At 35.3% G+C, this 27,247-nt stretch overlaps 1 protein-coding gene across 6 annotated transcripts in view; it reads left to right on the top strand.

Moving 5' to 3' along the window:
- The window catches only part of npr2 (natriuretic peptide receptor 2), an 83,322-nt gene extending 56,303 nt beyond the window's left edge, over positions 1-27,019 (top strand). For all 6 annotated transcript variants that reach the window (XM_079870787.1, XM_079870785.1, XM_079870784.1 and 3 more), the window contains 12 exons: positions 1,682-1,786; positions 2,116-2,187; positions 3,167-3,329; positions 3,435-3,590; positions 3,680-3,848; positions 6,102-6,248; positions 6,831-6,954; positions 10,401-10,469; positions 10,776-10,950; positions 18,563-18,661; positions 22,505-22,596; positions 26,007-27,019. In XM_079870787.1, the coding sequence (XP_079726913.1) occupies positions 1,682-1,786; positions 2,116-2,187; positions 3,167-3,329; positions 3,435-3,590; positions 3,680-3,848; positions 6,102-6,248; positions 6,831-6,954; positions 10,401-10,469; positions 10,776-10,950; positions 18,563-18,661; positions 22,505-22,596; positions 26,007-26,069 (1,434 nt within the window). In that variant the 3' untranslated portion in view covers positions 26,070-27,019. The remainder of the gene's footprint in view (positions 1-1,681; positions 1,787-2,115; positions 2,188-3,166; positions 3,330-3,434; positions 3,591-3,679; positions 3,849-6,101; positions 6,249-6,830; positions 6,955-10,400; positions 10,470-10,775; positions 10,951-18,562; positions 18,662-22,504; positions 22,597-26,006) is intronic.
- The last annotated feature ends 228 nt before the right edge of the window (positions 27,020-27,247 follow it).

The following is a 27,247-nucleotide window of genomic DNA, read 5'->3' as shown; positions in this document are numbered from 1 at the left end:
CTGGTCTGTTTTTGAATGCAAGAACAAGCTTCATGTAAACACCCCTCCAAGATGAATACCCAGTCGGAGTAGGATTTAAAAATGTATTTATATTAATAGAAGTAAAAAAAAAAAAAAATGTAATTGTCTAATTTAGACCTATTTTCTGATGAACCACAAAGCCGAACCATCATGAACCTAATCATGGTTGAAATTGCTTAAAGCGTTAGTTCACCCAAAAATGAAAATTCTGTCATTAATTACTCACCCCAATGTCGTTCCAAACGTTGGAACACAAATGAAGATCTTTTTAATGAAATCTGAGACCTTTCTGTCCCTCCATTGACAGCCTAAGCAACTACCACTTTCAAACCCCAGAAAGGTAGTAAAGACCTCATTGAAGTAATCCATGTGACACTAATGATTTAACCTCGAATTTATGAAGCGTTGCGAGTGCTTTGTTTGTGCAAAAAAACACAATTTACCACTTTATATACAAAATATTCATCTCCAACGTGCGTAACGAGAGCACCACGATGGATCCATGTTGTGTTGACGCGAGAGTAAACATTTTTATGTTTTGTTGCATTTTTTCGCGTCCATTCATAAAATTGAGGTCAAACCACAGAGTCACATTACTTCAATGATGTCTTTACTACTTTTCTGGAGCTTGAAAGTGGCTATCAATGGAGGGACAGAAAGCTCTCAGATTTCATTAAAAAGATCTTAATTTGTGTTCCGAAGATGAACGAAAGTCTTACTGGTTTGGAACGACAAGAGGGTAAGTAATTAATGACAGGATTTTCATTTTTGGGTGAACTAACCCTTTAAATTTCTTTTGTCACACCGGAAATGAAAGTTCATTGGAACATCGAGTGCACTGCATATTGCAATACAGTACTTTGTACTCAGTTCTCTGTAATAGTGCTCTGTTATACACTGGATTATTTTGGCAAATGTCGTAGGTCATCTGTATTTTGTGCATACATAAATTCACACGCTTTGCACAATGTACATCAAGCAGAGACAGTAAGAAGGATATTGTAGTATGCTATTCCGGTCATATCCCAAATCTGTCTATCATCTGAGACCACCATGATTGAGGCTGAGCCTGAAAAACATGATGCGAGTCCAAGCTTCCCATAACAATCTTATTTAAAGCCTAAGTTTATTTTGATGTCCGTATCCCGAAGGAAAGCTGATAAGACTAGCTGACTTGTGGCCAATTCTAACCTGCTCAGCTTTGATAGGAAACATGAGAGGCTGCATGGCTTTTTGCACACAGAGTAAGACAGCAGTCTGAAACACCAGTCCTGCAGACATTGGCCCTAGGGGTCTGATTAGCTGTTGGGCCAGAGTCAAATGAAAGACCAAACAGATGTGGGGGAAACCTTTGTTCCCACTGATATTTGCCCTCACTGTTGTAGGCCAAAGCTTATGCTAAGTAAAGTGTATATGGCCTCATACAGATTTTGCCACTATAGCTCAATGACTTAATGGTCTGAGGAAAAACACTGTTTGAGAAACTTTAGAGAAATTACATTTTTTTTATTTGATATTATTTGATATTATTATTTTGTTATTTTATTATTTTTTAATGGCCGTGGTCTTTGAGATTTTCAGAATAAGTGGAGTACTAATTGTCAGCATCCTAAAGGTTAAAATTCAAAATGTTAATTCAAAACTTTGTTGATATATATAGATGAGAGATGTGCAGTTCAACCATTTGACGAGGTTTATTGGCGCTTGTATCGATCCACCAAATATCTGCATTGTGACAGAGTATTGCCCCAGAGGCAGTCTACAGGTAAACATGTTAACTAATAACATTATTGTTAACCATTTATTCATATTATTCTGTGTTCACAGGCAGTGTGAATGGTTTTTGAAAGGTTACGCTAATGTTATAATGCATTTTATTCTACCCATTTCAGGGAAGTAGTTGGCAACTATACAGTAGTAACTGAGTCTCTATTACAATGTTATTACTATTCCTTCATTTCCATGTTAATGACCTTGTTTGTTTATGTTAATGATCATATCTGTGAATCGTAGGCCTATAATTTGCTTGTACAAAATCAATGCCTGTGCATCTAGATGTTTTGCAGTGTTAAAGTCCAGTTTGTTCTTTCACAGGACATCCTTGAAAACGAGAGCATCAACCTGGACTGGATGTTCCGATACTCACTGATCAATGACATTGTGAAGGTTTGTGGGAAAATGGAAAATAAATACAGAACATATATGAACCTTATTTTATCACACATATTTTTAATATATTTGATTCTAGTTTAGTTTAGTAGTTTATTTATTCAAAGATGATGTCTCTTTAATTCTGGTATTAAAAACATCATGATTTAAAAACAACATAGAATACTTTAATACTTGCCATGTTGTTATGGCTTTTGAAACCCAGTAAATACGGTGTACCTATCAAAATGTATAATTTATTGTTGAAAAGGCCAGACAGGAAACAGAATCATAAAACTGTGTTGGTTTGATTATTTGCTTTTCTGAGAGGAGCCCCATTAGTAAAATAAAAAGGACTGGCGTCAAAGATAGCATGACATTGTTTCTGGAAAACATGTATGAAAATAATGTAAACTCTATTAATGTAAACCAATCTTCTGTTTATTGTCAAAGGTACTTGAGAGCCCAGCCACATAAAAGCATTTGACTTTTGCTGGAAAATTGGCCTGCAATTACAACAAAGCAAACTGTTACTTAAATGCACAAAACATATTTTTGCTTTTAAGACAGAAAATTGCTTTAAAAACATTGTTTGTTTTTAAAAGAGCACTTGTCTGTCAGAAAGAATTTAGTGGGCCAATTAACCTTGAGTTAATCCTGATCCTGAGTATTAAATACAGTTGCTGTTTAATGGAAAAGACAATAACATTTTATCGTAATTTATGTATTCTGTCTTACAAAGGTAATTATGAAATATGTTCTTTGGCTTCTATCAACCCAGTAATTTTCTTAATGCTTTGAGCATACAAGGAAGTATTGTTGAGAATTACAAAATGGAATACACACGATTAATGTTCATTGTTTTACATTTCCAGCTTTCTCATGAAACCATTATACGCTACAGAATGTTTTTCAGTGGTTCATGTGTATTCTGCTCTATTTGCCCCATAAACTGTGGGCAAAGACATAATGTTCTGTTTAATGCTTATGCTGCCAGGGAATGAATTATCTGCACAACAGTTACATTGGCTCCCATGGCAATCTGAAATCATCTAATTGTGTGGTGGATAGCCGCTTCGTTTTGAAAATCACAGATTATGGTCTGGCAAGCTTCCGTTCTTCTTGTGAAAATGAAGACTCACCACATGCACTGTATGCAAGTAAGAATCTGTTAAGATTTTCTGTTTTGACGCATGCAACATCAATTGACTGTTGTCCAGTGCTGATAAAGGATTTTGTGACTGCTTACCGAACTGATTTTTCAGAAAAGCTATGGACGGCTCCAGAGTTGCTAATATATGATAGGCATCCACCCCAAGGAACCCAGAAAGGAGATGTGTACAGTTTTGGGATCATACTACAGGAGATAGCGCTAAGGAACGGCCCATTTTATGTTGAAGGCATGGATCTCAGTCCCAAAGGTAACATCCTCAAAGATCAAGTACATTAAAACTAATTTGTTGTACACCACTGACAAGCATTTTTTTGTTGTTTTTTTTGTTTGTTACAGAGATAATCCAAAAGGTGCGGAATGGCCAGAAGCCATACTTCAGGCCTACCACAGATAACAGCCTGCACTGTGAGGAGCTGACCATCTTAATGGAAAGCTGTTGGGCTGAAGACCCTGCAGAACGGGCTGACTTCAGCCACATCAAGATCTTCATTGCAAAATTTAACAAGTAAGCACTGCACCCTGCTACACATCACTTACATTTGTTATATTTACAAATATGCCTTACCAAATATGGATAGTTGACCAATGAGTCTACTTAAAATTGTTGGTAACACTTTATAATGAGGTTCATTAGATAACATTAGTTAAATGTATTAACTAACATGAACTAACAATGAGCAATACATTTGTTACATTTACATTTATGTTACATTTACAGTATTTATTAATCTTAATGTTAATTAATACAAATATAGCGATTCATTGTTTGTTCATGTTAGTTCACAGTACATTAACTAATGTTAACAAATACAACCTTTGAAATTAATAACATATTAGTAAATGTTGAAATTAATATTAAATAAGATTAATAAATGCTGAAGAAGTATTGTTCATTCTTAGTTCATGTTAACTAAGGTAGTTAACTAATGTTAACTAATGAACCTTATTGTAAAGTGTTACCAAATTGTTTAATGTAGGGCAATATGTAAATGCATAATTTTTCAAAATAGACTCAATTAGATGATTCCAATATATTAACTGTATTTCTATCCACATTGTCATGTATTTCTTCATTCTTTATTATACTGTATAAGTTCATGATGTGGACAGTCAAGCTGTTTGTAGTACGACATGTTTGACGGGAAATAATTGCTGCTGGTCATCAGCTGTTTTTTTTAATCTGAGGAATCTGTGCATCAATACTTTCAAAATAAATCCTCACCTTCATTACAACAGACCAGTTACACAAATGATGCTCACTCTTTTTCTGAAATGATTCATTGCTGCATTGTTTTGACCTGTTGACCATTCATTCACACAATTAAACACACAAAAGAAAGATATAGGAATTACATTGAAATGCAATCAATATCATCTCAAATAGAAAAACTTTTTATATAACAACCACACAGATTGTGTTTTACTGCATGAAGTAGAAGCAGTATTGTATCTTTGAACAGAATGCAGCATTTGTCCTACAGCTGACAGCTCATTGATAAACAACCTATATTGATGTGAGTGAAAGCTTCCTTGTTAATTCCCCAAAGGGGCACTTAAGACATAGTTGACAGACATTGACAAACCTCCACTAAAATGCCTAATATGTTTCACGAAAAAGACTTAGCCTACAACCCAGTCTTCATTACACAAATGCATCTTGTTGGTATTTAAGAAAGTTTAAATAAATCAGATATCTAGGTATAGACAAGGGCCGTGTTTTTCCGAAAAGCGTCATAAGCCTAAGTAGATTGTATAAACAATTGCATGAGTCATCCTAGAATTACAGGCCGTTTCCCAAAAGTGTAGTAACTACAGTAGTACTTGAAAATCTCTGTAGATCTACAAATGTTCTAGAATACTTGTAAATTGCTAAAGTGCTATACAGTTACATTGCTTAAACTTTTTGCACTGCAGCTATAATATGACTGTAATATTAAGATTGTATTAATATTCTATTTCTTTCATTTAAAGCAATAAAATCAACTTTTTATTGTTGTACATTTTGTAAAAATAATAATAATTTGATTTTTTGGTAAAACTTTACTATACGGTTCATTTGTTAACATTAGTTAATGTATTAACTAACATGAATGAACTAACAATGAGCAATACATTTGTTACTATATTAGTTCATCTTTGGTAATGTTAAAAATACAGATGTTCATTGATTGTTCATATTAGTTCACAGTACATTAACTAATGTTAAAAAATACAACCTTTGATTTTAATAATGTATTAGTAAATGTTAAAATTATAATAAATGCTGTAGAAGTATTGTTCATTCTTAGTTCATGTTAACTAAGGTAATTAACTAATGTTAACTAATGAACCTTATTGTAAAGTGTTACATATTTTTTTGTATGCTGCACGTAGAAGTGAGATCTGACCCCAAAATAGAACAATGTGATTCAGCAAACCACACACCAACAGTACATGATTACCACACTTCATCATAACTGCGTTTTACGCCTCATAAGATGCAACTATGCCCTGCTCCTTCAGATGTACACTGCATAATAGTACATATTCCTGTTTCCTTTTTTCTGCACTATTCTCATGCATGTTTCAGAAGTCATATGCTACAATATCTCCAATTCATCTCGTTGAATAATTCATGGGTTACTTGCCAGTGATCTCACATAATTGTAATATTCTGCTGTAATCTGTCTGCTGTAATTATAATCATCTATATCTGCTATAATTACACATCAGATGTGGAACCAAGTGTCTGTTTTTGTTGTTGTTTGTTTTTTGGCAGGGAAGGCAGCACCAGTATTCTCAGTAACCTACTGTCCAGAATGGAACAGTATGCCAATAACCTGGAGAACTTGGTAGAAGAGCGAACCCAGGCCTACCTCGAAGAGAAACGGAAAGCCGAAAATCTTCTTTACCAAATCCTTCCACAGTAAGAATCGTGTTGTTTAATATTTCCTATGCAATTTCCAAACTTTTAATTGGAGATTGATGAAGACCTTCTATTTGTTCAAGACTTATCTTATTACTACACAACTTGCATGTGATGTAACTTCTACCATATTGTTTTGTCTTATCTAAAAATGGCTGTTTTTGAGATAATTATGTAAGTGGTGAGAACTTTTAATACCGGCTTTAGATGAAGCAGGCAAGCTGACTAATTATATAGTACTAAACTCTCTAAAAGAATAGCTAGGAATTAACCAAGATCTTTCATTCTTTAATTACATGAATTATCACTAATTGATCTCAAATGGGATCCTGGGTCTTATTAACAGAAAGTCTGAGAGTCCCAGCTGGACAAAGCTCCCATTTTTCAACATGCTTTGAATAATTTCCGATTTGTTTATACCTTTGTCTTTGCTTCTTTATTAAATTAAATTATTTTCTGCTTTCATCTGTGTATTGTTAAACTAACTGATTGTTTGCTACTGCATGTCTGCTATTGTAGTTGGACTTGTGTATGGAAAATAATTTCATGGTTCACTTGATCGTAACCTAATTCTCCCCACAGTTCAGTGGCAGAGCAGCTCAAGCGAGGGGAGACCGTACAAGCAGAAGCCTTTGACAGTGTCACGATCTATTTCAGCGACATAGTGGGCTTTACATCAATGTCTGCTGAGAGTACACCTTTACAGGTCTGCACAAGAATTGTTAGATACAACATTCTGGGACTATTCTAATAAATAAAATATTATTTAATAAACAGTGGGGACAACAAATCTGAGACCGATGGTCAAAAAGCTTTGTGTGCAAATTATATTATCATAACAATATTGAGGACAGAAGAATAACACAGAATTTCTTAGTATTTAGTACACCTCCCTTTTATTTCAAAATTCATGTAAAACCTGATGATCATGTTCTCCAGCATGATTTCAGAATGAAAGAACATTATTCTAAAATCAGTGCTTACAAGAAGTGAAAAAAACTTATTGTGGATCAAGACAAATAAAATCCACTAAGATTATATTATACATAATCTTATATAGTATTTAAAAAACAGTCAAGGGTTAGGTTGGTTCTGAGTGCTAGGTAGTGTAAGATGCATTAGACTACTGAGATCTGGCTTATTTCACTGGGAATGTTTACTCTGTAAAAACAAAATGAATGATCAATGCACATATTTTATATTTTGTCATATCTGTTTATCTGTGATTGGACTTAACATAACCATATTTAGTATGCAACTATCCTGCAATATTTTATGATTATGCAAGCACTATGCATCAATGCTATTCCAAGCAACATATCTGACCTTCATATTGTCAAACAGAGATTTAGACTGCCAAATTCTTCGGTCTGAGTTACAGAAAAGGCATTCCTTCCTTCACATTCCCATGTATTTTGATGATCAAAATACGATGATCACGTTTATCACTTTTTGACGAGAGGTTGCAAAGTTTTGCCCCAAGATGTTCAAGTATTCTCCTTTAATGCTTGTGTAATACATTTTATGCCAGGCATTCCATAAAGTTTTGCAAAGAAGAGGATTTAGCAAATGAGATTAGCAAATGCAAAGACTTTCACAACCCATGTAATAAATCCAGATATAGTATGTACTTTGATATTATTTAGCCTAAAACATGGTTTCTGGAATCAGTGAGATTAAGTTCTGAATCATTATCTACGTAAACATGCAAATGATTATAGCTATGCAAACTCGATTCACTATGTAGAATATCATTATAAATAAAACATGATTTTTAATATATTTTTCAAAAGTAATTAATTTCTTTAGGGGTACCCATAAGTGGAAAAAGTTGCATACTCCTTTAAATTATGAGACATTTGAGGCCATTGTTGCATTTTGTTTTACTTCTAATCTGAACTAATAGACCAACTGAGTTTGGAAAGTTACTCTGAAATTAGACCAAATGCAGACAACAAAAATTAACTGTCATGATGTTTGGATCACGCTGTTCAACAGCTGTTCAAAGATGCAATGATAAAATCCAGCAGTGTTTCAGTGATTAAGGTTATAGCATAACAACCTCATAATGAAGTTGGCCTCCATGTTTAATTCATCATCTTTTTTGTTCCATGTATGCAAATATATCACTCTGTAAGGCCTCTTTTTCTGGGCGTACATCCAAAGGGATGGGACGGGGGGAGAGGATTGGTGTGGGGGGCAGAAAGTATTTTAATTTGAGGGAACCATAGGGAGTTCAAGCAGAAACGCATCACAGCAGTCATTTCTCACTCAGCTTCTATGAGACATGGCAGAGCTGCAGACACAATAGACTTTTATTATACATTCTGTTTGAACTGAGTTTTGTGAGCACAGATGCAGAACTATTTCTGTCAGGTTCTCATCACACCTAAAAAGGTGCGAAAAAAAAAACTTTGGAATCGGAGGAAGTCTCGTCTGAATAGTCAAACAAATGAATTCTTGAGAGAATGAACTAAACAGAGAAAGTATCTTGAAGTATCTGAACAGAGTATCTTGGCTGATTAAAAGGAGAGTACCTCTATTATTACATTATTATTATAATAATTATTATTAACACTTTAAAGTACTTTGGATTTAAATTATATAAATATAGTGGGTTAGTGGTGTTAACATGAAAACATTCAATTGTTTATTGTAATTGTTTTAAATTACATTAATTTAATTACATTAAATTAATTGTTTTAAAACTACTTGTCTACATTCTACTCTAAAATTGTGATTCCATTCCAATCAGCATTATAATTTACCAAATAGATTTGAGGGATAGGTTTACAGTTAACATCTAGGTTACTAATGTAACCCCTGTTCCCTGAAGGAGGGAACAGAGATGTTACGTCAGAACTGAACGGACAAATTGTAATCCCAAAGCGGTTATAAAAGGAAGCGTGTGTGCGAGATGGTGTATCAACGTTACGTCAGAACTGAACTGACGAATTGGGATCCCTACAAAGCATCACTATTGCTGCCCCTTCCAGCACCCCGCGTAGGCTACCTAATCACCCCACACCTACTAGGGTGGAAGATGGGGCTGGCTTCACGCAGAGAAGGTCAATCACTGCTGTTCTTTCTGACCCACTCAGTGAGACTATTGGATAACACTGGGAAAGCGTACCTATGGTAAGGGATGCTACGGAGACCACATTATGCCCGTAGGGAGCAACCCTAGACTGTTTGTGTGTGTGTCATTCACTGAAACTTAAATTTAGCTGGAGCCAAGTGACTGTGCGACCCACCTCTTCCCACTCTGCGACCCACAGTTTGAAAACCCCTGGCTTGAGCGTTCGGGACACGGTGGAGTCCTCCACTCGAGCCCGACACTCTCAGCGGCCCGTCAGCTCTGGGTCAGACTCGGTCAACGCTACTCTTCTTGAAGGGGGCAACGCAGTATAATCTTAATCCCCGGAGGACTCTAACCCACCCTCTGATGCAGCGATAGACATCTGGTCTTCCGCTGGAGCCCCAAATGAAACACTTGGTCCCCCATGCGAAGGACCAGCAGTCTCAGCCGGAAGCTCTACAGCTTGCGATGTGCTAGAGAAGCGGAGTTTGGCTCGGCAGGTTAGCCCCCACTGGGTTCCTCAAAGTAGCCCTCTGCTACTTTGAGCTTCTTCTAACTCGTAGCACACTCATTGATGATTGCAGAGCAGAACAGCAACAACCGCTCGGCTCTGAAGCGAAAGCTTGAAGTGTGATCGCATACACGCTTCCTTATATACCAGCTTCACTGGGTGGGGCTTGTGATGCAAATCTCGCATGCCAATGTGCATTGACTCGTTTACAGTAGTTTACACTTAAAGATGACTGGGCTCTCAGGCGAGATTCCAATTTGTCAGTTCAGTTCTGATGTAACGTTGACTGACTGATAGGGAATGTCAAGTTTTGGCTTACAACAAGGGTTAGTCCTACGACACCATTCTTATTCACCTATCATTTCCCTCTGGTTTTAGGGATAGGTTACGGGTATTAAGGTTAGGTTAAGGGGTAGAATTTGGGTTAGAACTATCTTTTAATTTCTTTGTAATTTAAGTTATATGATCTGATACAAAAGCCATCATTATTTTATAATGTTGTCATGCTAATGTCATTCACAACTCAATACTGCTCTCAACAGTGTCCTGTGCCTCTCTTTAGGTGGTGACATTACTGAATGATCTCTACACATGCTTCGATGCCATTATTGACAATTTTGATGTATATAAGGTGAGCGACTTTAATTTTCACAGTGCAGTCATATCTTTTCATAAAAATGTTTACATTCTTTTTATTATCTATTCATGGGGTTATACCTTTCAAAAACACAATGCATTCAAACACATATGATGTGGAATGTGCTTGATCGTATTAATGCAGATGAATACCTTTATAATGCACTATATAGAGTATATAGTGCACTCTCTCTAGAGAAAGTATTTTTTAATTATTTCAACTTTCTTCAGCTTTTTTAAAGGCGTTAAAATGTGCAAAAACTTTTTGCAGATGGCTTTGTGCATGTTCTTGTATTTTTAGGTGGAGACAATCGGTGATGCATACATGGTGGTGTCAGGTCTGCCTGTGCGGAATGGGAAGGTACATGCACGTGAGATAGCTGGCATGTCATTGGCTTTACTGGAACAGGTTAAAACCTTCAAAATCAGACACAGACCCAACGATCAGCTACGACTGCGGATAGGAATCCACACAGGTATCTGTTTCCCAGATTTCATTCATTTCAGGCTTAGGGCCCTATTTTAACGATCTGAAACGCAAGTATCAAACACGAAGCGCAAGTAACTTTGTGGATGGATCTCGGGCGCTGGTGCTATTATACCGGCGGGATAAATTACTCTTGCGCCCAACGCAAATCTAAAATGGGTTGGTCTGAAGTACCTACATTACTCATAGGTGTGGTTTGGGCATAACGTGAAATAAACCAATCAGAGCGTCATCTCACATTCCCTTTAAAAGCAGGTGCGCTTGTTCCATGGCAGATTGCTATTATAACTGCGGATTTGCCAGGCGCACACCAGGAGTGGTTCACAGCCGAGGAGACCGATGTTCCGAGAAGTGACATTGTATGGGGATGGAAGAAAACAACCCAAATAAGCTTCGGTTAAACAGGCGTATAATAATTTGGGTAAATGTGTAAGCTAGATTTATGCCTTTTTTTACATCTTCATGGACACCACAATGATTTCACTCGTGTGGAATATTTTTCCTTGTAATTATATATGGTTTGCAAAAATGTCAACTGCTGCATCTGTGTAGATGAGAGAAGCAAAGTGTATGTGCGTTGTGCACACGCAACATTATGGCCAAGCATGCGCCCTTAAAATAGCATCTGAACGCACCACTGAAAATGCGCCACTGACTTTTCTGTGGCGGAATTGTTTTCTGGAACTGCAAAATAGCACCAGGGAACGTTTGCGCCGGAACACGCCTCCTCTTTTCGCTTAACCGCCCCCGGGAGCGCAAGTTCATTCCCTAATTTACAGACGTGCATCTGCCGAGGGAAAAGTCCGCTGTGCGTTGGGTGCAAAATAGGAATGAAACATGATAGTCGGGGAGCCAAAGTCTCAAAAGCTCAATAAAATGGGTTGAACCTGACATGGTCTGTTATACTTTTTATTTGTGTTTTTTCTGTTAACTTTGACCCTAAGAACCAATAATTGGAGGGTCTGCTCTGCCGGAAATATCGCGAAAAAAAATTGTGGCCATTTTAGTGTATGCACCCTTTATTTTTTATCAGAAAAATGTGAAAAATGATTTTTTCCCTCAAATCCTTAGTGGGTTTGGTAGGCTGTCAATAAATGCACTCCAGATACAAAGAACACATTTGCTGACAACATCCACTGAAAAAAAAAACTCTTAAAACACATTTCTACATGATTTTGCATCAATTTAATGCAAAAAATTAGGCGTTTTCTCACTTTTTTCCAATATTTTCATCTTTACTTCATTGGCAATCAACTATTCCCCCAAGTTATGACATCAGTCAATGTGTCATTCTTTTCACCAAACAGTATACTCACTCCACAGAAAAAAATCATAAAAATCCAACCAAAATCAATGGATCTGTGATGATTTCACTAATAGTTGATCAGCAGGCTCAGAACCTCAATAGAATTGTAGGCTACTCTCAAAATTCCGAAAGACATGTAGTCCATGAGCCAGGGGGGTTGATCGGTATCATCGGGGGAAAAAATGCTATCATTGTTATTTGGCAAGGTATACACCCCTAGTATTAGAAAAATCACTATAGCAGTGCAGGGGTGGTAGCGAAATCACTTTTTTCAGCTCATGAAGTTACTAACCCCCTAAGATAAATTCCGTTTTTGAAATCTGGTGTATATCTGGTTTAGGCTCATGCTAGGGATATTGTCAATATTCTATAATATGGTGCTTGGTATCGCTGGAAAGGGGACCTTTTAGGCTTTCATTTAAGCCCAGTACTGAATCTGTCTGACAAACACAGAGGTCACATGACTTCTTTAAACCAGAAATAACACACATTTTTTCACAATTTCCGCCTAAACTAAAAATCCGCCTAAAATCGCTGTGCCATGAAAGAACACCACGGACACAAAAGTCAACAACTTCAATACTCAAGGCACTCTGATGACTCAGAAAATGTATAATATACCCATACTATTTATTTGTGAGAGCCTTAAATTAGACTTGTGCAGCCAGCACAAGTCTTCAAAATAGAATAGAGCCAATAGAATGGACAAATAGAATACCCTAGTCCAGGGCCAAATGTTGTAATAAAAACACTTGTAATTGGTGTAACAAAATGTTTCTATCATGTATTTTGATATTCACCCACTTTCAGTTAGAATGTCAGAATGTAGCTCATGCACTGAATGTTGATGGATTTTGACAAGGTTTTGTCAGTTTTGTGAAAAGATTGTTGGTTCAGTTGACTGGTTATAACAACACTATAACTATACCATCTTCAATCAACTTCCATTGAGTTCCAGGGGTATTCAATGTAAGTACAAAATACTTTTTCTCTTGTGCTTGTGAATTGGTGGGGAATAGTAGCAGTAGCTAATGTAAGCTTGGTGTTTTTCACACTTAGTATACTTCTTTTAAACTTAAAATAAGAAAGTATACTTTCAGTCTACATTTTATGTACTTCTCAGAAATATACTTAAAATTACACTTCAGTGTACTTGATGTATACTGAGAGAAAAGTCCAGGGCCCGTATTCATAAAGATTCTAAGAATCCTCTCAGAAAACTCTTAATTTTGCTTAAAGGAGATCAATTTTAACATTGAGCTAATTTTTTTGTACATTTGGAGTGCTGTCAATACAGAGAACAACGACAAAAATTGGTGTTGCCTACACCATGTTATCCTCTTTTTAAAATATGCACCCTGTTGACTTCAATGGGGCAATATTTAAACCTGCTTTTAGCCTCTTAACATCCTTGATGTGTCATTACAAGTGCACAGCCATGTGAGCGCTGGCTGAATTATTATCATTTTTATCCATATCTTTCACATCTACTGCAGTCAGATTGACCCGCGTTCACTCTGAAGGAATCACTCACATTGGCTGTGCACTTGTAATGACACATCAAGGATGTTAAGAGGCTAAAAGCAGGTTTAAATATTGCCCCATTGAAGTCAACAGGGTGCACATTTTAAAAAGTGGATAAAATGGTGTAGGCAACAGCGATTTTTGTCGTTGTTCTCTGTATTAACAGCACTCCAAATTTACAAAAAAATAAGCTCAATGTTAAAATTGACCGGAGTTTTCCTTTAAAAACTATTACGTAGGAGTCTTAGCTTAAGAGCGATTCGGGGCCAATCTGAGAACAACTCTGAGCAAGGAAAAGACAAAAACTTTCATCTTAGTGAGGAGGCGGGGCTGACCCCGTTGCTATGTATGACACAATCTTTTGAAGACTGTGATTGGCTGGTAGTCCAAGAAGGAAAAAAATTGTGATTTGTCTAAGCCTTCACTTTGAAATTACATGCGACTGTGTACATTACACACTGCTGCATTGTTGCATTTTCCCAGTTGCCAAATATCGTAATGTAGTGATTACTTTCATTTCTGGCGCTATTGCATTTCTGCGCTGTCGGAGATGTTAGCACGTCTCTAAGATCAGTCACAAACATGATCCATGCACGATCTAATCTTTAGCGTCTTATTAACTCACTGTCATCCATTGTCTGCAACAGATTTCTTCTCCTTCTTTCTGCCATGTTCTCCTCTGCTGAAGAAACTCTTCAGCCTCTTAAAAGTCCTCGTCCGTGCTCCTAACAATTTTGACCTTAAGACCTCTTTTAAGGGTTAAGATGCTTTCTGAATTACTTTTTTCTTTACTGGGATTTTTTTCTTTAATTTTAAGAGTAAACGGCCACATGTCTAAGAATTTTCTTAGAATTTTGTCACTAGGAGCTACTCTTTGCATTAAGATTCTTTATGAATACGGGCCCAGGTATATTTGGCCTGTACTTGAACTCAATCTTTTGATCCAGATATACTTAAAAGCAGGGTTCACCAATCTCGGTCCTGGAGGGCCGCTGTCCTAAACTCTGCAGAACAGCGGCCCTCCAGGACCGAGATTGGTGAACCCTGCTTAAAAGAATTAAGAATTAAGAATTCAAAGTACTGTATACTTGTCTTGTAGTTGTGTTAACTCTTTTGTAGGCTAGTCCACTGGTCGTGTAAATCAATTTACTCTAATTCTACTTTTTTGTTTAAAATGTTGCCTTTCTTTATGAAACTTACTGACATTCAAGTGTTAAGATTAAAAAAGGATGCATGAAGCTAATAACATGTTTTTAAATTTAAAGTACAGTTAAAGGTATTTTTCAAGTGCAAAAATAATAATGTTACATGTTAAGTGCAAAGTATAATGTTATGTTTACTTAAAGAAAACTTACAAGTACACTTGCAGTATAAACTACGAAACTAGTAGTTTACTGAGAGTACACATCAGTGTGTACTTTCATAAACTAAAAAATGTACTACTTGTATTAAAACAGTAAACTACTAGTATACTTATAAGTTCACTTGTAGTACAGATGCATTACAAATGAGAAACCTAGTTGTGTACTTAGTTTACTACTCTTACAAATACTAAAAATACGAAAAGTGAGCCAATTTAGTCCCAAGCAGTATTGAAATAGTACACAATTTTACTACAAGTACACATTGATATTAGTATACTTACTACATAAAGTATACTTAAAAATATACTTGAAAATTACTTAAGTATACTTCATAAAATGAACATGAAGACATGCACTTTTATGATGAAGAGATGCACTTTTATGATGAAGAGATGCACTTTTATGATGAAGAGATGCACTTTTATAATGGACAGATGCACTTTTATGATGGATAGATGCACTTTTATGATGGATAGATGCACTTTTAGAATGGATAGATGGACTTTTATGATGGAGAGATGCACTTTTATAATGGATAGATGGACTTTTATAATGGATAAATGCACTTTTATGATGGATAGATGCACTTTTATAATGGAGAGATGGACTTTTAGAATGGATAGATGGACTTTTATGATGGAGAGATGCACTTTTATAATGGATAGATGGACTTTTATGATGGAGAGATGGACTTTTATGATGGAGAGATGGACTTTTATAATGGACAGATGCACTTTTATGATGGATATATGCACTTTTATAATGGATAAATGCACTTTTATGATGGATAGATGCACTTTTATAATGGAGAGATGGACTTTTAGAATGGATAGATGGACTTTTATGATGGAGAGATGGACTTTTATGATGGAGAGATGGACTTTTATGATGGACAGATGCACTTTTATAATGGATAGATGCACTTTTATGATGGATAGATGCACTTTTATAATGGATAGATGGACTTTTAGAATGGATAGATGGACTTTTATGATGGAGAGACGGACTTTTATGATGGAGAGATGGACTTTTATAATGGACAGATGCTCTTTTATAATGGATAGATGGACTTTTATAATGGATAGATGGACTTTTATAATGGACAGATGCACTTTTATGATGGATATCTGCACTTTTATAATGGATAAATGCTCTTTTATGATGGATAGATGCACTTTTATAATGGATAAATGCACTTTTATGATGGATAGATGCACTTTTATAATGGAGAGATGGACTTTTAGAATGGATAGATGGACTTTTATGATGGAGAGATTCATTTTTATAATGGATAGATGGACTTTTATGATGGAGAGATGCACTTTTATAATGGATAGATGCACTTTTATGATGGATAGATGGACTTTTATAATGGATAGATGCACTTTTAGAATGGATAGACAATAACAGATTTTTACAGCGATTGATTCCAACAATCTTTTCACAAAACTGACAAAACCTTGTCAAAATCCATCAACATTCAGTGCATGAGCTACATTCTGACATTCTAACTGAAAGTGGGTGAATAACAAAATACATGATAGAAACATTTTGTTACACCAATTACAAGTGTTTTTATTACAACATTTGGCCCTGGACTAGGGTATTCTATTTGTCCATTCTATTGGCTCTATTCTATTTTGAAGACTTGTGCTGGCTGCACAAGTCTAATTTAAGGCTCTCACAAATAAATAGTATGGGTATATTATACATTTTCTGAGTCATCAGAGTGCCTTGAGTATTGAAGTTGTTGACTTTTGTGTCCGTGGTGTTCTTTCATGGCACAGCGATTTTAGGCGGATTTTTAGTTTAGGCGGAAATTGTGAAAAAATGTGTGTTATTTCTGGTTTAAAGAAGTCATGTGACCTCTGTGTTTGTCAGACAGATTCAGTACTGGGCTTAAATGAAAGCCTAAAAGGTCCCCTTTCCAGCGATACCAAGCACCATATTATAGAATATTGACAATATCCCTAGCATGAGCCTAAACCAGATATACACCAGATTTCAAAAACGGAATTTATCTTAGGGGGTTAGTAACTTCATGAGCTGAAAAAAGTGATTTCGCTACCACCCCTGCACTGCTATAGTGATTTTTCTAATACTAGGGGTGTATACCTTGCCAAATAACAATGATAGCATTTTTTCCCCCGATGATACCGATCAACCCCCCTGGCTCATGGACTACATGTCTTTCGGAATTTTGAGAGTAGCCTACAATTCTATTGAGGTTCTGAGCCTGCTGATCAACTATTAGTGAAATCATCACAGATCCATTGATTTTGGTTGGATTTTTATGATTTTTTCTGTGGAGTGAGTATACTGTTTGGTGAAAAGAATGACATATTGACTGATGTCATAACTTGGGGGAATAGTTGATTGCCAATGAAGTAAAGATAAAAATATTGGAAAAAAGTGAGAAAACGCCTAATTTTTTGCATTAAATTGATGCAAAATCATGTAGAAATGTGTTTTAAGAGTTATTTTTTCAGTGGATGTTGTCAGCAAATGTGTTCTTTGTATCTGGAGTGCATTTATTGACAGCCTACCAAACCCACTGAGGATTTGAGGGAAAAAATCATTTTTCACATTTTTCTGATAAAAAATAAAGGGTGCATACACTAAAATGGCCACAATTTTTTTTCACGATATTTCCGGCAGAGCAGACCCTCCAATTATTGGTTCTTAGAGTCAAAGTTAACAGAAAAAACACAAATAAAAAGTATAACAGACCATGTCAGGTTCAACCCATTTTTGAGACTTTGGCTCCCCGACTATGAGGTCTGTGTACAAAGTCAGTTGCGCTGGGTGCAAGTTAAGGACAGATAATTATTGCTTTAAACAAATTACATATGAATATAAATTATAATTTTTTTGTATATTATATATAATATATATATATATATATATATATATATATATATATATATATATATATATATATATATATATATAAAATGTCTGTGTGTGTGTGGTTCAGGTAAACCCTACATTGCAAGGACGCCAATATCTGAAATCCTTGAACTTGTGGGGACACTTTATGGTCCCCATGAAGAACAGATTATAAATCATAAGGAATTGTTTTTTGAAAATAAAAAAACTGCAGAAAGTTTTCTGTGATGTGTAGGTTTAGGGCATAGAATATACAGTTTGTACAGTATAAAAATCATTATGTCAAGGAAATGTCCTCATAAAACAGGAAAACTCAACATGTGTGTATGTGTGTGTGTGTTCATTTGAGATGTAAGGAATATATGTCATTTACATGCAATCTGATTGCAGCCTGTTGTTGTCGTTTAGTTTATTTTTTTCAACCTGTGAGGAAGCATTAGGACTGTGTATTAGTAGTTACTGGATTCCTACAGTGAATTAATCTCCCTCTATGCTGCGTGTGTGTGTGTGTTGAGCAGGGCCTGTCTGTGCTGGTGTAGTGGGTCTTAAGATGCCCCGGTACTGTTTATTTGGAGATACTGTCAACACAGCATCCCGAATGGAATCTACTGGAGAAGGTTGGTGACAAATTTTTTTTTTTATCTTTGTTCAGAATGCAGAATTTTTACCACACTATGACAATGCAGCATGAGACTAAAGCTGCTTTTCCACCATCAGGCCGAACGGTTCTAAGAACAGCAATATTTTATTTCCACTTAAGCTTGGTTCGTCACAACATGATTTCTCATCTGGAATTCTTAGCACTGTTGGCTAAACATGCAGGTAGAATGCATGTAGTGATATCGCCACTCAGTATTGGTCACAGTATTGGTTGGTTGCCTGGCTACCAGTTTCTCTGTAGCTGGCCAAACGCGCTATACAATTAAAAGAAATATCTCATCATCCTCCATAACGTAATTTACGCTATGGAGGATGATGAGATATTTACGCTATTTACATCCCTATTGCATCGACTGATGAGTTTGGATTACATTCCAAAGAGCTCTGGTATCAGCCAAGCAGTGGAAAATTAAACCATATCTTTACCGGCACAGAATAGAATGGTTAAGGAACGAGAACGGTTTGGCCCAACGGTGGAAAAACATCTTAAGTTAACTAAATCTTTGTTTGTGATTTTGATATATTTATATAAAATATATCAAAATATTGTTAACTTTTGAACGGTGGTGTAAAGTTATGACTCATAGGAAAGCACAGGCATGTGCCATTTTGGATTTCTTTTATGATGGATGGATGCACTTTTTGGGATTCAGAATCTATGGTACCATTCACTTCCATTATAAAGCTTAAAAGAGCCAGGATATTTTTTTATATAATTACTGTGTTTGGCTGAAATAAGAAAGTCATATACACCTAGGATGGCTTCAGGGTGAGTACATTACGGGATAATTTTTTGGGTGAACTATCCCTTTAACCTTGCCTTCTGGAATACCCCCTGGCACACTATGCAACCAAACTGAGGTGGAGAAATGATTCTATGCAGTGCTGCAGGTGTACAATTGTCAATAGAGATTCATTGGGTTCATGGAATGCAGCATAATTGTATAATTGTGAGTTGAGAGAAATGCCAATTATACATATCCAATACCATTAAAAAAATTGCAAAAATATGAATATTGTGATCATACAATATAAAATAACTTTTCTGTTCTATTTTAATATAGTTTAAAATGTAATTTATTTCTATGATGATGTAAACGCTGAGTTTTCAGCAGTCAGTACTTCTGTCTTCAGTGTTACATGACTTCAGAAATCATTTTAATATGCTGATTTTGTGCTCAAAACTATTTTTAACAGCAATGTATTTTAGTCAATACTGAAAAGTAATAAAAATAGCATCCATATCCATTATTTGTGAGTTGTATATTGTTGTGCTTATTAGAGTGTTACATTGTTAGCTTAAAAACATGGTAACGGCAAACTATTGGAATCACCCAAAAAATAATTAATATTCTCACGCACTTCACGAGATGATTGTTGTGAATGTTGCTGCCTATATAGAACGTTTTAAATCAGTAACTTCTGTGATGGTTAGGATTCCTTAGAAAGTAGCTGCCTTTGTAGACAGCAGACAAAGATGGCAGCTTACTAGGGTTTGGAACAGAGCTGCTCAGTAGTGTTGTATAAAACTTTAATATGCGTTTCACCCATTTACAAGTAACAGCTGTTGTTCATGAGACTTACCACCACATGTATCGACTCACAGTCCACTTCCTGAGATGGGCTTCATTTATAATTCATAATTAGTGACAAGGACGCTCAACGTGTATCCGGTTTGATTTATAACATGTAATAATATGTTTACAGCTTGTTGGAGCTTAATGCTTCACACACTTAAAGGCCACACCTTCTGGAGCATGTTACAGATATGTTGGTCCTCTTATAGACAGGACAGATTGCCCATTACTTGGACTCCATTTGTGTTGAGTGCCTGTCGTCATTCTTAAGTGTGATGAATCATTTTTTATCAAGCACGGTGTCATTTGTCACTCACAGCTGTGCACTTACACTTATTGGCTGTGACTCTTAAAGAGATAGTTCACTCAAAAATGAAAAGTCTTTGTTTGCCCACCCTCATTTCATTTCAAACTCACATTACTTTCTTTCTACTGGAGAATATGGAGAATTTTCTGCACAATCAAAGCTTTCAGTGACCAAAAAAAGTATCATTCTATAAAAGTAATCCATACATTCTTCTGAAATAATATAACAGTTTTATGTGGATCTCACCTTAAGGGCCAGGGCCCGGTTGCATGAAACCTCTGAAGTAGTTTGACTTAAGGTATCCCCGAGGGGGAAAAAAGCTTTGCAACAAACATCTTAACCGTCACTCTGTTTTTATACCAAGTGTTTATACTAAGCATTTTGCGATAGTTTCTGGCAAAACACGGCAATGGAGAAGTGGTTTCTATAGTTATGAAATCTCCCACTATAAACAAAACATAAAGGACCACTGAATTTTAAACAAATTTAACATTTACGTAAGCAATAAGGAACAAGATGCTGTGCTATATCGTGAATATGTGAATAATAAGAAAAAATAGTCCCATATATATAGTGCTTTTAACAATATAAATTGTTTCAAAGCAGCTTTACAGTGATAATAGAAAATTAAAGAAACAGATTGTTTTGGCTTTACAGCAGCTCAAGTTATTGTCCAGCTAAAGTTAGTTTTGATTAAACGACACCGTTCTAACAGAAAACCCTTAATGGGCTCTGGCCTGCTCATTCGCACCGCAACAGTGCCTGGTGGCTCGAGAACGCAAACCTTGAAAAAGGTTCCAAGGTGCAAGCCTTGAGAAAAAAAGGAAAAAAAAAAAAGAAGAAGTAGAGAACACTTTTATATTTTATATTGAAAGGACTGAAACTTGTGAACACGGAGAAGCAAGACGCAAATGACTAGAGGGCTCGGGAAAAACCCCTTAACTATTAAAAGGACAAGAAATCACTACGGACATTCAAACTGATTTTTTATTAGGAATATAGGACTGACCTGAAGGAAAATGCACATATCTACTGTAAATGCAGGTACACTCGCTTACTCGATCTGTCACAATACTCTACTCTATAAGCTTCAATGAACACTATCAATGAGAACATGTGTTTAAGTTGCTTAGAGTGGTTGCTAGAGGTCTTGTGTAGTGATACATAGAACCGTTGGGTGAAGCGGACATAGCCGTGTTTTATCGTGAATAAAACACAGCTATTGACCAATCAGAATCAAGGACTGGAACTAACCATTTTATAATAAACTATACAGCTGTACTACAATATTTGAGTTATGAAGATTATTAAATCTTTTATGGGAGGAGAGTCTTTAAATGAATCATGCAAGGTGATTTACTAAGGTTTGTGCAAGTCAAATTGACTGGTATTTGCGCCATTATTTAATGCCCAAAAAAGCTTGTCATAAATCAGACGCTAATTTGCGCTGCTCTTGGTAGATGCGTTGGTCATTATTGAAATGATCCGGCTGCATCTGTTTTTTAAATTTGCATGTTGTCAGTAGATCACTCGCAGAACTTTCCACTCCCATCTGCGCATTTTTGGAATTGCACTAATTTGCCCTGTTTAGTAAAACTGTCCCCAAGTCTCATAGTGCTTGGACATATTAAATACTTTAAGTTTGAATTAGTCTGAGTTGATATTTTTAAACTACCACTGAAGGAAAGGTTATTGCAAATAAGGACTAATAAAATTATGGTATTTTTTGGCCTTTTTGCAGCTCAACAGCCCTTATAGTCACTGTGTGCTTATGTTGTATGAAAAAGTGCAGATTTTACATTCGTCAAAATATTTGTAAGTGTGTTCCACAGAAAAAGAAATTAAGTTTTGAAAATGATGAAACAATTTTCATCTTCCGGTTGACTATTCATTTATGATTATCATGTCCTCCACAGCTCTGAGGATACATGTGTCCTCAGCCACCAAAGACGTGCTGGACGAGTTTGGCTACTTTGAACTCCAGCTGCGAGGAGACGTGGAGATGAAGGTATGGAGTTCCAGTCGTGCTTGCATTCTGAAGTGATTAAAATGTATATATAATGAGCTAAATTATTTTTATATCCATTGTTTTAATTTTAGTTTTTTTGTTTTTGCTATTTTGTGTGAGTGATTTTAAAGAATGTGTACAGATTTTTCTAAAGGATCCCATTGGTAATTTTCTTATTCCAATATAACACAAAAATAAACTAAAAGATATTTTAGAGTGCGTAGATTTAGATTTTCAATAGGATAAAATGCCCCTGCAGGACATCAAATGGAATTTAAAAACACTATTTCAGGATTTTAAAACTCAAACAGAGTTCTGATAAAGATTAAATAATATCTAATGACAGCATTTTAAAGGGGTCATATGATGCTTTTTAATGTTTTCCTTTTCCGTTAATGTGTAATGGATCTATTTGTGCATGTATACGATCTGCAGTAACAAAGCGATTTATTCTAACAGAGAACACTGATTTTTTTTTGACGACCATCTTGCATCATTTAAAAGTGACCCATATCCGATATCTGCATTTACACTACACTGTTAAAAAAAAAAAAAATCTTAAAAAAACGGTCAATGACTGTCAGCTACGTCTGCCAAACAAAAACCGTAAAAATAAAGTAAAAAATCCTAATTTAAACGAAGTGCAAAAAACTTTTACAGAAATTTTCCTTAAATGTTTTACAGAAAAACACTGTTATTTTACAGCTATTTCCTGAATTATTACGATCAAACACCTTCACTGTAAAAAAATCCCATAAACAAACAATGGCTGCCATACAAAAACCGTAAAATTAATGTAAAATATCCTAATTTAAATAAGTGCAAAATACTTTTACAGAAATCTTCATTAATCTTTTTTAACAGAAACACAGTTATTTCACATTTATTTTCTGAATTTTTTACTGAAAAACATGCAGTTAATTACATGCATGATTTGCTGTGACTATATATACGTCACTGCATCAGCAACTACACAGTTACTGTCAGTTAAATAAAGCAACATGCAGCATATCATCAGTGTTTCTCTGCTCATCCTGAACTGAAGCACACACCATACAGAAACACTTTAAACCCCAACAGAACATTAAACACTACCAGATCTCTCAGGATCTCAGAATCTTCACTTATTACAATCCAGACTTTATTTCTTTCATACTAACATTCTTATTGAGAATTAACAGTGGTTTAGAAGTTGAAGTTTTATTGAAAAGAATAAAGTTTGATGTCACCATGATGGAGATCAGTGTTTGCTTTAGTTGGGCTCTTGACCTTATAATTTTTAACATGAGTTTTTCTCTGGCTGCTTTAACTGTGTCTCTGATGCATATTTGTTATGGTAGGAATCCAAGAGAAACTCAGATCTGGTGATGATGGTCACTTTTTAGTGATAATAGTCATCATGCAGTGTCCTGGTTCATCGATACCATCTGAAGTGTAATATCTGATTAAGTCGATAAATATTAGTTGTTAATTTTGCATGTCAAAACTGCTATAGAAGATCCTGCAGTGCTGTGATATTCAGATTTTATGAAGTCATTATACAGAAAATGTTTTGACAGGATCATATAGACTCACTCAGACATCAAGAATCAGCGTATGAATCGCAACAATGGTGACAATGAAAAAAAAATCTGAACTACTATAAAGTCACAAAAAGGCTTTGTTGGTTGTCACCATTGTTGAGATTCATATGTTGATTCTTGATGTCTCTATACTACTACAAAAATAATGAACCAGCTCAAAACTTTTTTTGTATAATATATATTTTTTTAAATTTCAGATTGTTATAATACTGATGCCACAATATTTCAAAGGTCATGTGAAAAATTCTGACATTAACTATAGACTTTGTATAAAGTTAAATTCCATCTACATATTATTTAATCTAAGCTAATTAATTCAGAGATTTTACTGTCATGTCAGTGAATCAGATCATCATATGATGACTATAACATCACCAATGAATGACCAAGATCATCTGATATTTTTTCCAGCATTTATTGCTTTAACAAATGTGTATCAAATACACAGTTAAAGCAGCCAGAAAAAAACAAAAGTTATAAACTCAAGGGTCATGAGCCCAATTAAAGCAGACACTGATCTCAATCATGGTGACATCAAATTTATTTTAAAGTTTTTTACACTTTATTTAAATTAGCATATTTTACTTTAATTTTATGGTTTTTATTTGGCAGCCACAGCTGCCAGTCATTTGACCTTTTTTTTTACAATTGTTTTTTACAATGAAGTTATTTGATCATAATAATGCAGGAAATACCTGTGAAATAACAGTGTTTTTTCAGTTTATTTAAATTAGCATATTTTACTTTAATTTTATGGTTTTTGTTTGGCAGCCGTAGCTGCCAGTCATTTGACCCTTTTTTTACGATTTTTTTTACAATGAAGGTATATGATCATGATTATTCAGGAAATACCTGAAAAATAACAGTGTTTTTCAGTTTATTTAATTTAGGATGTTTTACAGTTTTTTGGGGGGCTGACGGTCATTTGACCATTTTATCATTTAAACTGTTTTGTTACTGTTTAATTACAGATTATATTTGTAATTTTACATACATTTTTATGTAATTTAAGAAAACAGAAAAGATACTGTATGAAAAATATAATCAATTTTCTGTATAAAAAATGTGAATTACTGGAATTTGTCATTAATGTCACAATACCTAAAATAACAGCTGAATTTTTATTTTACAGATATTATTTGTAATTTTACAGTCTTTTGAGTACAATTTAAAATTAAAGAAAATGATCGTCAAAAAATCAGTTATTTTCTGTAAAATTAGGATTTTTTTTTTACAGCGACATTTACGCCAAACAACCCAAGTTAGACGTAGGCCTGACCCAGAAAAGCTTAGGCCGAAAAGGAAGTGATTTGCAATGGATGCAGATAAAAATGATAATTCAAGTGTTTGCTTTCTGCACCATCTTTAAAGGCCAACAAAACATTGGGTTGAGCCTTCGTCCTCCTTTGACCCATTAAAAAGAGTCATGTGATTGAGTTGACATCATTCTTTTTTAATGACGTACGACTCGCATTAACAGGGGAATATCTGATCTGTTCGCTTACATGGCAGACTCAAATGCACGTATCCAATTCATATCAGATTTATTTCCACATATGAATGAGGCCTGAAACCAATCTAAGAATATCAGAATCCATGTGCTTTTTTCCTGCTTACACGTTTATGGGTCATATCCGATCTGTGACACATGGGAGTGAAAAAATCTGAATTAGGTCACTTGAACCATGTAATGTAAACGCGGCCTATGCCTCTGTCTTTTCATTAAGAAAGAGCATATTGCTGACATATTGTTGATTAGTTCCTCTAGTGTGCTGTCTGAGTGCTCATTGATGCATGCTATTGATCGGTGTTGTTCCTCTCTTTCAGGGTAAAGGCAAAATGAGAACGTATTGGCTTCTGGGAGAGAAGACAGAAGTCTATGTTATCTGAGATCATGGTTGATGACAGGAAGTCACCAGGATCAGAGCCACTGCTTCTTATATTTGTTCTGTGTCTCGCTCTTGCATAGAACAACACATTATAATACCTTTTGAGGGAGGTCAATTCAGGTATATTTCATACCTGCTTAAACACTTCAAAAATTGTATAGTTATTTTATAGTAAGTTTTCTTGTGCTGAGAGAGTACGTCTTTCCAGGTGAAATTCTTATTTTTTGTGCTTTCTATATTCAGATTTTTGGAAACCGGTGATGTGTATTTGACATTTTCTTAAAGCGTTAAGCGCATTGAATAGTGGTTGTCAGAGTGATGTTTTATCAATGTAATATTTGTATATATGTATATCCAAGACATTGTATAATATTTTGTTCAATAAACTGAATTAAAAGCAGGTTATTATGTTGTTATTATTAGAAAAGGTTCTTTTAAAGGGTAATTCTCGCCAAAATGCAACCTAGGCTCTTTTTGTTAATCTACCCGAGGTAAACTTTCGTTTAAAAGCATAATTAGAATGGAAATGCCACTTTTAAGTTTGACCGTATTTTCGTTAAGGTTAAAATGCCTTGTGAATGGGAGTGAATGGAGCACTTTTATGATAGCATCAAAAATCACTATTTTTAAAACAGGAGGCTCGATACAACATGAAACTTTGCTCAAAGTATCACCAGGGGCTCTACACATGAACTCGAGCATTGAGAACATTGTTTGTGTACACAGAGTTTACTAAAAAGAAAGAATTTGAACAACTCACTGTAGCTGCAGTCCGCCGGTGTTACGGATCAACTGGGGATCATGTTAACTGGGGACGCGAGCGTGCACGCAGATAGTTTTACCTGGATTTCCAGCAGATGTTGAACGGTGACAGATTCGTCACAGCGAATCTTTCACTGAGCAGATTTAAAAGCTTTCCATGTTATTGGTAAATGTTTGTATCATATTAGTAACAATAAAAAAAGGAAAAAAAAAAATAGGCAAATGTGCATGCATGCAGGACAGCTGTATTTGCCAACAGTGGAAGATCTGACCACACAGTCCCACCTTCCACAGTCTGAACATTCAATCTAAGGAAGAACAAACTATAGAATAAGTTACATGTTAATGAAGAACAGTTACTTGTTTTGCAATGTATATGTATACATTTTTCTTACCCATTGGCCAGTTTGGCCTTCA

This window comes from Squalius cephalus (assembly GCF_949319135.1).
Source record: "Squalius cephalus genome assembly, chromosome: 5".
In the NCBI taxonomy this organism is placed as follows: domain Eukaryota; kingdom Metazoa; phylum Chordata; class Actinopteri; order Cypriniformes; family Leuciscidae; genus Squalius; species Squalius cephalus.
Note: the sequence above shows the minus strand (reverse complement) of the source record. Positions and strands in the feature narration are given on the sequence as shown.